The 11,849-nt window shown below is 39.4% G+C and overlaps 1 protein-coding gene across 2 annotated transcripts; it reads right to left on the bottom strand.

The window, feature by feature from the left end:
• Positions 1–2,710: 2,710 nt before the first annotated feature.
• On the bottom strand, positions 2,711–11,791 carry chpfa (chondroitin polymerizing factor a). Of its 2 annotated transcripts, XM_062431991.1 has the most exons (5): positions 11,361–11,791; positions 9,610–10,174; positions 7,585–7,767; positions 6,185–7,433; positions 2,711–3,928 (listed from the first exon to the last, which is right to left on the bottom strand). In XM_062431991.1, the coding sequence occupies exons 1-5, from the start codon at positions 11,648–11,650 to the stop codon at positions 3,891–3,893; spliced, it is 2,325 nt and encodes a 774-aa protein (XP_062287975.1). In that variant the 5' UTR covers positions 11,651–11,791; the 3' UTR covers positions 2,711–3,890. The 2 variants fall into 2 exon arrangements, with proteins under 2 accessions (XP_062287975.1, XP_062287976.1); XM_062431992.1 differs by having other exon boundaries at positions 2,711–7,433.
• Positions 11,792–11,849: the final 58 nt, after the last annotated feature.

Here is an 11,849-nt window from a genome sequence, read left to right as displayed (position 1 = left end):
TCTAATGTTACTTATGGTATGGTCACACTTGCATCATCTTTTGCAAATATTAGCTTAGCTTCACTTTCACAAAACCAAATGAAAGAAGTAATGTGCTCCAAGAAATGTATAATGTTTGAATTCTTGGCTTTGTTTGATGAACTGCAAAAAAAAAAAAAAAAAAAAGACATTATGGGTGATTCTTATATTGTTGCATCATCCATTTATATGTTAGACTATGCTAGGGTACTAAAAGTGCAACATAGTGCTCTGCTAAACCTGATTCACTTTCATCACAAGACAAATGTTTTTATAGATTAAATTATGATAATCCTGCGCGTAGCCGTAAAGTTGTTCATCTCCCAGGGTGCCGAGCGGGAGCAGGAATAATGTGGAAGAATAGTCATAGATGTTCCAACGAGGATAATCTGGATCATCTTTATTTATTAAACGTAGATTAGTATAAATCTGAGCAGCACGTTTTGCATTATGGTCTCCTCAGGCTCACAAATCCTAAATGTTATCTTTTTTGATCGTGTTGATCTTGTAGCACCTTAGCAGCTAACTTGCTATCATGCAGCAGTTCATGCAGGAATGCTTTAAAACCGTGAGATCACATCCTGTTTGGTTGCAGGATGTGAGCAAAACATGTTGGACTAAATTCTGCACAACTTAGTCCATGTCTCGACATGTCTCTGCCAGCCTTCTCTGTTTAAAAGTCAATATTTCGGAAATGTATAAAAATGCTTCACATTACATGATGTCATGTTTACAAATGACAGCATAATTTTTCTGTTAATTTGATCAGCGCATTCTGTCGCTGTACATCACTTTAGCCCACAATGAGATTCCACAGCCCTCCATCTGTCAAATCCCCTCCTCCTGTCAAGTAATCATGCACTATACATGGCTGTTTAATATTCATAATCATGTGTCACTTTGACATTTTCAAAAGGTTCCCAATCACAGTCTCTGATGGCATCCTGTACAGGCTATGCATAACAATCTTCTCCTCTGTCATCAATAATTGTAGCTATCCTCCGACATGTCACACAGGGGCTGGCATGCTCAGATGAATACAGGGCTGCGTTTGCACTGTAGAGTTTTAGTCTGAATGGGAGTCAGAGCCTGGAAGGGTTTTTCCATCCTCTAGATGCTGCGTCTGAGCTGCACTGTGACAAACAACCTGGCTGATACTGTATCCAAAAGCCTTTTTAAACACAGATAAGCTTATCAAAGAGCTCATTTTTGGAGTGCGTGCAGTCTGTGTGAGGTGCCACAGGACTGAGCAGTGGGCGGCAGGTTTGTACTGTAGCAGATGGGACAACATCCCTGCTTCACAACATGTAGCCTGCATTCCTGGGATTCCTCGAGCCTCTATTCTGAGCTCCTGTCTTGTACACCAATTTGGGCCAACCTTTTTATAACTCCATGACATTCAAGTGTGTATGTGCTTATTAGATTATCCATATAAATCAATTGGATCCATCCAGCAACAGATGTTAAAGGGAAACAAAAATCGTTGTCCCCATTAGTCACTTAGACACAAAGTGATGGGAAAATAGGGTCAAGGTTGGAAAAATCCCCAAGTTTCCCTTTAAGTTTGAATGTTTGATGTTTTCACCATTTTTTCCGCTGCATAATTCTTTAGCTGAGGTCTGGGAGGTCATCTGAGAAGAGAAAAATATCAGCGCAGGGTGATGCAAGCGGCTGTCAGGAATTCAGAAGAAGTTTCATCCCATTGCTGACAGAAATGGAAATAGACCATCACTGCAGTAACAAGAACGCTTACATTTTGTACAGAAGTGTTATCTTGTGATTATTTCCTCTGTCAGAACACATTTTATAAATGTTAAATATGATTAAAGTTTAGATTGGTTATACCAGTGCCTCCTAAATCCAGAGCCCAGTTCACTTTGTAGCCCCATGTTGTCTGTTTTCTTTTTCTTCTTTTTCTACCCCTGACTGAGACACTGTTATAAAAAGATTTCAAGAAAACTGAGGGCATCTCATCTCAAAGCTTATTTGAAAAAGGTTTTTTTGTTAGGATGAATAGCAAAATTATTATTTTGTTACGTCTTTAAATGACTTCCTTGTCAAACCAAACATGTAATTCCTCTGCTTAAAACAGCCTCCAGGTGAACCCAAAGTGTCCTGGAAACAGACTCTTAGGACCAGTTCCTAGAAGACTTGAAACAACTGTGTCCCCGTGTGGGAGGAGAAAGTCCTGGGATCCTACGTAAAACAAAGTACAAAATAATGACTTGCAATTAACTCCCAGCTGCTCTGTAGTTATGTGGTTTTACAGCATGCCTCGGGGTAGTGCATATGGACCCCTGAAATAACGAAAGCTGTAATTAAGGTTGCAACAATTTTTCTGTTGTTACCCAACCTAGACATCAGGAATACCTCAGGTCTGACATGGACAGGAATATTAAGTGCAGTGCTGCTGAACATATGCTGAAAATAAATAAATTGGTAAGATAAATGTGATTTTTAAATGTTGTTCAGTAACGCCGCTCACCTCAACAACTGGCAGCCAGCACTGGTCCAGGACCTGTGCTGCAGACAGTAAACGTGCTCTTCTGCTGACACCTAAAGGACAAACTGGATTTTACAGAAAATCACTATTCTTATCTTTAAAAAAAAATAAAAATAAAGACAACAAAAACTAAATATTCAAATATTCTTTATTTTAAAAAATTACAATAATTCACAGTTCATTGGGAATTACAGCACACAATTAAATGTGATGAGCATTAATTAAAATGTATTGCTTTGGTTATACTAGTACCCATATGCATAATATAATGTAAACCAAAAGAAAAATGTGTACCTTTGTAGTTTTTGAAATGAATTACTTGATTGAAAAGTGAAATGCACAAATTTTGAATTGTCTTCATTGTCAGACGACATGACACAAAATACAAAGCTAGATGGAGAATATATATAATTTTGTCACCAAAAATAATAAAATATAAATTGCTGTGTAAATAAAGCTAAAAAAAGGTTTAAAAATAGAGTCTATATAAAATATTTATACATATACAGAGAATGTCAGGAAAGCCTCTGTTAGTGCGGAAGTATTCAGAATCTGCAACATTTATAGAGAAGTGACAGATAAATAAGTTATGGACAAAATACTGAGACTCCACTCAGTGACGGCGGCTGTGTTAACAGCACAAGGCGATTAGTCTGCCATGCTCCCTTAACTGTAGTCTTCTCATATCTACAGGAGGCAATGACGACGTACACCCCCACAATAACTTCATATTGTAATTTCAGCCCTCCGTTTTTCACAGTTTTTTTTTTTTTTTTTTAAGATTCTGTTTACAACAACGCACATTATTAGTGTCATACTCTTCGAGGAATCACGGAGAACATTCATATGATGTCAGCCGCAGTATTTGTCACTGTGGACAACTGCTCTCTCAACAAAGAGATGCGTTATAAAATGGATGCAGGAGGTCAGCGACAACAGACCTCCATGGTCTGTGCACACATGGTAGAAAATACAGCAAACATAATGTAGGATCACCATTGTCGATGTAGTGTTCCCAACATATACTTTCATTCCAATTAAATTTAAATAGAAAGGACTTGCCTTCATTTTATGTATTTTACAGTAAATTTCATGATGAAAAGTGTCTAGTGTCAGCAAAATACATTAAAGGTCTTGTCAAAAAAATACAGTGTATTTACTTAACACACAGCATGAGTCTTAATTTATGCAACGTAACAGAGTTTTGTGATGCACACACTGCTCGACTTGCAGCAATTGTCACTGGAATTAAAAATTCTCTCCTCCATTGGGAAGTTATCCAGTTGCGTTATCTGTAATATTGCACTTTTTCGTTAACCTCTACTAATAACTTTCTTGTGTCCAGTACTGCTACCTCCACCACCGCTCACTAATGTAGAAAAGGCCTCCCGTTGGATTGCACTGAGTCTGGAAGAAAAGAACCATTTCTAAAACTGAGCTCAGGAGATGGAGAACAATGGCCTCATTCAATAACTTACAACGCCTTAAACAAAACAGTCCAAAATACTCTGGAACAGTTTAACATCAGTTTTAGAGAACTATATACAAACTGCTATACTTGGTGACATGGATAAACGTGGTAATACTTTATGTTACAGGTCCTTTAATTTCATACTAATTTCCTAGTCATTTTCTGAGTAAATTGCAGGGATTTAATGGTTAATTTCATGGACAATTTACAGAGAGAGTGGTGCAATTTGGTATAAATTGTAAGAAAAAACTAAAAAGTGTTGAGTTGGTTTAGTTGGTTTTCAATGTGTTGTTTTGTGTGTCAAACTACATACCTTATTAGCAGATTAGATTGTTTCTTAAAAACTCCATTATAAGCATGTATCCTGCATACCACTACACAACACTTTAAAAGAAATCTCCCAAGTTTTTTAGGAACGTGTTGGAAAAAAAACCTAATATGCAAATATTTAATTTGACAAACAAAACTACACACTGAAAACAAGTAAACAAACTAATATCTTCTGTCAGTTTGTCAAGAGTTTAATTAACCCAAATATACTGAGAGGGTACTTAGCAACTACACCAACACTTTCCTGTTTTTAAATTATAAATCTGTATTGCACCTCTTTGTAAAATGTTTTAAAAATTAATTGTTAAATATCTGCAATACACCAGGAGTTAGCATAAAATTAGGAGACCTGTAAAATAAACCATTACCAAAAATGCTTCACACACTTAATTCAATAAATTCAATACAAGTTAAAAAACTGTTTCAAAGTACCACTTACTTCATGAAGGAATCCTGAAAAAAGAAACAGACACATCTGGGCAATCACTTCAAACATGTACCGAGGTGACCCCCCCCTCGCCCATTAGTCATAATTCTCCTTTAACCTCTTGTAGGTACATGTTCTTGCAACATCAAGAAACGGTTCAAAGGAGAAGAATTTAACTCTGATACACACTGGCTGACTGTATACTGGTATACGTACACTAGCCCTCATCTATGACCTCTTAAGACCAACAGGACACACTTCCTAGAAACATCATTCCCTGCTTTGAGGCACGTATAAAATATGTGGAAAGGATCATAACATTTCCAAATCATCCATAAATACAACACATTAAATTATTCCCCCTAATGTAACAGGCTTTATCTACAGTGAAAAGATAATACCTTCCATCCGTTCGTATTGGGTAATCATGTTGTAATACCAAAATTCTGACGAAAAACAGCAGCTGGGCATCCCCTGAGGGGTGGATTGCAAAACGGTGATGCATAAAAAAATAATTTCAACACAGCCAGCATATGAAAAGTCAAGGCACATGTACAGTGTGCTTTTGTAAATACTCAAATCAGTAAATATCAAAAGCTCAGTATTTCAATGCTGTTTTGTGAAGGGACACACAGACTATGTGCTGCCATTTATCATTAGAGTGACACACCACAGCTCCATTTAAAGATAGCTTTGATGTTAACATTGAATCAAATGACTGCTTAGTACTTCTGACGCCACTGCCACTTTCTGCCACTTTCAAATTATTGTTTTGGTTCACTTGTTTTGGGCTCATCAGACATATCCAAAGGCAGCCATATCCTGCACTTAATTTCACGTCTGCTGTATGCTACCCACGTAGTGCAAAACAGTGGAGTGCACAAAACCAGGATAAAAATCCTACTGAATATTGGAATAATACTTATATATGACTCCAATGGGTTATTTATGTTGTCCTGTGACAGTGGTGGACACCTTAAATCATAGGAACTGGATAAACCAACGGTACGTCAAGGCTCTGAAGCTACTGCTGGAACCTAGTGCACAATAATTAGTCAACCCATGTTTCAGGAATCATCAGAGTAGCAAAAACATTTGGTTTAGCAACTCATCTGTGTGGACAAGTGTTGTAAACATTTCAGGAAAAAGGTTCCATTAGGAATGTACTGCATTCAAATTTCCAAACTAGCTAAAAAGTTACAAATATCAAATAACCTTTGATGCACACTGAAAGATGGAGAATGTCAAGCTGTGTTAAACCAACACCCAAACACATTGTTTAGTTAAAATGAATGCAAGTGTTGCTTGTGTTTATGTTTCAAATACCAAATTCTAGCTTGCACCAAGAGGCTATTTAGAGAATTACACAGCTGTTAACATCCATTTTAACTCGTGAAGGCGTAGACGTTTCTCTGGTGTTTTCATGTGCTGTTACCTTGTTCTTGCTCAAAAAGCAGCATGGCGAGCTGGGAGCGAGAACCGAGACCTTCCAAGTTGCTCTGAACACATCTATGATAGATGTCTTCACTAAGCCTCGGATTGCAGGCTTGGTAACGGTACTGCTGATGCAACGCAGGCTCCACTGCCCTGAACACATGCAGGCTGGAATACTTTACGAACATGTCGTAGATGTCCAGGGTCTCTAGTATCTCCTCATTTTCTTGGACGTCCGCCGCCATTCGTGTGCGTGTTGCCATATAGTCAGAGTTGTAAAAACAAGCCTCTTCAAATGATTTGCGGTCAAAATGACCAGCATCTTTGACCAAATCGACTGTGGTTGGACGCTGCTGGTTGTGATACGCCACATCAGGGTTGAAGTCCTGGAAATGGATGGGGAAGAACACCTGCCAGTTGTTAATGGAGTTCATGCGGCAGCGGTTCAAAAATTCAGAGTTGACATTTGTGTTGACGTTTGCTAGGAAGAACAGCGTGTCGACCGGGTGCTTCTTTGAGATAATGTCCATGAATTTGATCTGGGATGGTGTTTCCGTCTTTACACTTATCCATGGGATTTTCACAGTAGGGTATTTGCGTTCATAAGTATTTATCTGAGTCTTCACGCTGGCAAATATGTCATTCTGGTTAACTTGCTGTGCCTCTACTGGGTCATAAATAAATAATAATGTTAGGATGGAATTTTCATTCGTCTCAAAGGCATTAGAGGCAAAGACTTCTAGGAAATGGTCAACATAGCTCCGATCCTGCATGGTGAGAGGTATAATGATGTGAACCCTTGTAGCTTCAGTGACATAGGGCATGGGAATGATCTCTATACGACTCAAAGGTCGCACCAGGTGAACCCGCTTGGTGATGGAACGGCTGTGACCTTTCTGGTTAACAACCTCCATCTGTAAGTCCAAGGTGTACTCCATGCCCCTGACAGGGTCAAAGCGCCTGTAGCCGTTAATCAGCTGCTGCTTCTTCAGATGTAACACAGGCTTGTACTTCTTGTTCAGCTCTCCCATGGCTATGTCGATGACATCAGCCACGTCCATGCTGTCAATGCCGCGTAGCTCACACTTAGGGGAGCCATCGATGCATGAATAAATGTCCTTCTCTGTGAAGTACTCCCACTTCAGAACTTCAAACCGAGATTTCGGCTCAAAGGGTGGATTGATCCCCACTGGCCAGTGGGCGCTTCGGTTGCCCTCAAAAGCAACCACGCTCACATTCTTTATTTCTGCCTGTGAAAAACACAAGAAGTGTTGAGATCTAAATAGTTGTAAACCCTCACCGACTCTGCTAATAGCAGAAAACAGAGGTAAGCAGAAGGAAGCCAGGTTTTTATTTTTGGCTGAACCGTGGGTGATTTGTGACACTTGACAATCAGCTTACCTGCAGCTTAGCAATCTCATCGTAAGTCTTCTGCAGTTCAATCTCAGTGAAGTATCTGTGCAGTCGGTACATCTGCTCAGGGTCAGACACTGGATGGACAGTCAGGGCTTTCTTAAACTGCTCACTCTGCTCTTTACTTGGATCAGAGTTTTTTCCCAACTCGTAATGGTGGTATTGAAGCCCCTGAGAAGAAACAAAGGGGTCTTGTCATGAGAAGTCTTAAATACAGCATGGCAGAAACATGACTAATGTCCTATCAAGCTTAGTTGTTTGCTGCGCTACTTTCAGTCAAAGGCTGCACTTTACACGCTATCTTGGGCTCATCTCCACGGCAGACAGGGTGGTTTCAACCATAACTGCATAGTAAAGTGAAGACGGCGATTCATTATGGTCAGTGTTTTGGTCACGTTCAGGAACCAAATTTGTTCTGGGAAGAGAAGATTTTAAGAGATACATAATCTCAATTTTTATGTTATAACGGCGCCAAAAGACTTGAGTTAAGTATTTAAAGCTGAAACATATAATACAAATGACTGACGCTGGACCAGAATCCCACTTAAAGACACAGTCACTTAAGCTGAAAACAAAGTAACCACCTAAGGAGCTTGAGTGATTTAAAAAAGTGAATCCAATCTGATAAAGCTATTAAAAGAACAAAGAATTGAGACAACGCTTAACTGAGCTGTAAGGCCAAGTGTTTACTAACAGCTCACAGAATTTAGTGGTGCAATTACAGAAGCATTGTCCTCACCTAATTGTCATCAATTTCCTCTTTTTCCCTTCTCTCTATTTGCCCTCTTCTCTCACAGAAGAACTGTTGTGTGACTCTGTGTTCAAGCTGTTTTCGTTCTCATAACAGACCTTCTGACTTTCCCCCTGATTCTCTCCCTTATCTGGGGGGCTCTGCTGGAGCTCGTCTGGCTCTGGGTACTTTAATTAGCCATGCAACTCACTCTCAGCTGTGAAACAAGATGGTTTCCTGCTCTGAACATGACTAAGGAGGGGGAAATGAACGCAACATCTAGGGAATAAGTCAACTACAAAAAGTGTATATTGTGTAAAGTAAGGGTACATTTAAGTTAATTACCTTCAGAAAATGCATTTTAATATTATTATATTATTATTATTACTGTCCTGAATGCAACAAACAATGAGGTCACCACCTGAAAGGGCACTGTGACATATCAGGGACACAGAGAGCTTGTTTGACCTTAAATACTAATGACATTTACAGGAGCATGGCATGTTGACCTACAGGGGATTTTCACACCACTGAACCTAAGCAAGGCTGAACTCAGCTGTCCTCTGCTTGCCGCAATGGTCCTGGAGCAGTAAAAAGAAAAGAATGAAGGCTATTAGTAATCTACTCTGTAATATAAATACCACCTTGGTGCTACATGGTAATTACAGTTATATATAGCTGTCTGTCAGTTTTAAGTGCTGTCCAGAGGCAAAGCATGATTTCAGTTGTGACAGTTTTGTTTTCCTGCTGAGAACGAGACCCCTGCTTTAACCTGTCACACACCTGTTCTGAATGACAGTCTTCCAACATTTTTTTCCTTTGTGGCGCCGCCTTCATTTTAACTATGAACCACCTTTTTCTGTTCCCCTTAAAGCACCAAACATTAGAAAACATATATCAGGAAATGCAAGGAATGAAATATGGTATTGAATAAGTAAACTGCAAGTTTAAAAAGGGCATGAAATTAAGCTGAATGATCAATGAATCCTTTTGAGTCCAAATGAGTCCATTTCAAGAAAAAACGCCATAACTTTTCTGGTTCCAGCTTCTTAAATGTGAATATTTTCTGGTTTCTTTAGTCGTCCTTGATAGTAAAAGGAATGTATTTAGGTTATGTTGTACAAAACTGGGATAAAACAAGACATTTCAGGTTGTATCAGTGATTGACTTTTTTCTCAATTGTCTGGCTTTTTTAAACTTAATTGATAATGAAAATAATAGTTAGTTGCAGGTCTAGTAGAGTGATGTGATCATGTGCCGCTTCAAAAATACACTCAACCTACCTCATATTCACTGACACAGTTTACGGTGGTGTAATCAATGATGCATCGTCCGAGCCATTCGTCGGGTCTAGCGCTCAGGATGTCATTCCTACAGTTTTCTAGGAATGGTTGAAGTCTCAGGAGCAAAGTCCGTGAGAGGAGGTACCCGAATCCTCCGTAGCAGTACTTCCCTTCCATCTCCCCGCCTATGAACTCCTCAGGACTGCCCATGTAAAGCTCTCGATCCATACTCATATGATCCACGAGCTCTTTGATCCTGTCAGCTTCTATGTAGGCATCATCTTGGACAAAGTAAAACCAGTCATATTCATTGATATAATGTTCGAAAATGTATCTGATGGTCTGAAACATGTTCCATATCAGTCTCTCGTCTCCATGGGAGACTACAAACATGCCGTGGGGGACTTTGCGGTTGCGCATGCCAGTGAAGAACACCACAGTGTCCAGGTGATGGCTGATGGTGCGATTGACAGCTACGCCCAGGGTGTTAATGCTGTTTTTGGATGTCAGGACCCCGACGAACAGACGCTCTCGTATACCCAACTCTGTGCTTATGTATTTTGCCCTGAAAAAGACATTAAACAGCTACTGAGTATTTAATTATTTTAATAGACAATTACATTTAAAAACTAGAATTAAACTGCCACCAATTCTCCATGTTGTTGTCAAAGCAAAATAAGTTATTTTGAACACTTTATTTCAAAAAAGTTCATGTTCAGTTCATTTATTGACCTGAAGTTACTTGGAATTTGATCTTAAATGATTCTGCACCCATTTTGGTTGAGGCTTTGAGAAGTTGTGATGGTCATTTTAACTATATTCTGGACTATACAAGTGGAAAAAATAATCAGTAGATCAGTCAGTGATTAAAATAATTGATGGATGCAGACCTAATTGTAATAATAATGACTGACCACTATTTAAAGAGGCCAGACTATTGAATTTTTTAGTCTAGTCCAACACTAAGATAAAATCTTTGCTTTTGTACACCTAATTTAATGCGTTTTAAAAATGGTTCAACTATCCAAACATCCACACAGACTAACCAGAAAAACCACAGGCTTTTCGGAAAAGTAAACATGCAACAGCTCATACTGTGATTCATCACTGCTACCATGACCCAATTTTTTTCAGTTGTACTGCACATCAGTTGTGCTTCTTTTCGCACAAATCACTGCATGGGAACAGGTTTTTATGACACTTGGATGCTTTTAAATGCTTAAATCTCTGATCTCAATCTAACTCCTCCTCTGGGAAAACTTTCCCAGAAATGCAACCCAACTTTGGGTGTGAAGGCTATTATTTCAACAGGGTCACAATCCAGAAAATATTTTGGAAATGTTTTGCTTTGAAAAGACAATGCAAGGCTCCATCCTTCAGCATGGAGACATGATGGCACACAATAGCTCTGCTGCATATACATGCTAATTAGAAAGCAGCAGAGGAAGTGAGGCTGTAAACTCTATATTTCATCGGCCTCTCTATAACAATATGATCAAGCCCCTAAAAAATCATTATATTTGGTTTTAGTCAATAAATTGAGAGTTTAAAATCTCATACCCACATGACACCTGTAAACATATCATAATGTGGATTAAACAATTGATAAATCATCATTATTTACTGGTGATGAGCTAAATTATAGCGGCCTGCAGCAGTGTAGCATTCATTTTATTGATGTGGCAAATATAACCCATATACTGACAGCCATAATGATTGTATTCCTTTGTAACTTGGCACAAAAAGCCTACCTGAAAACTTTCTTTGGGGCACTCTGCTGGACTTGTTTATATGGGAGTATTTTCGGTTCAAAATCCTCTTCGGACTCCACGTCGTTGGCAGTGGAAATGGAGTTTGGCTTTCGGGCTCCTTTGAGCGGTCCATCCTGACCCAGAGTCACATCTTCAACTTTCTTACCGTCTAGTTCACACGCTTCCTCAGTCCAGTTCACACTCAGTAAACTCAGCGTGAACCCTAAAGAAATGCCGATTATCACCGGGCCGACCGAGCGAAGCACAGCAACAAGCGCCGAAAATCTCATCTTGTGCGTCGGGTTCCTGTCTCCCAAGAGTCCCCGCGTCGCTTCACAGGCGTCCCAACAGGCCTCCGGTCAACTGTACATCAAGTCTGAGGGCGAAGCAGACCTATCCACATCAGACTTGAGGGAAAGATGTAGCTTCTTCCTTAAAAATTCACGCAGGGCTCTTACGTGTCAGTAGAGCTGCTACCTGGCTCCTCCC

This window comes from Scomber scombrus, chromosome 13 (genome assembly GCF_963691925.1).
Source record: "Scomber scombrus chromosome 13, fScoSco1.1, whole genome shotgun sequence".
Taxonomy (NCBI): Eukaryota; Metazoa; Chordata; class Actinopteri; order Scombriformes; family Scombridae; genus Scomber; species Scomber scombrus.
This window is presented reverse-complemented; position numbering and strand designations above follow the sequence as displayed.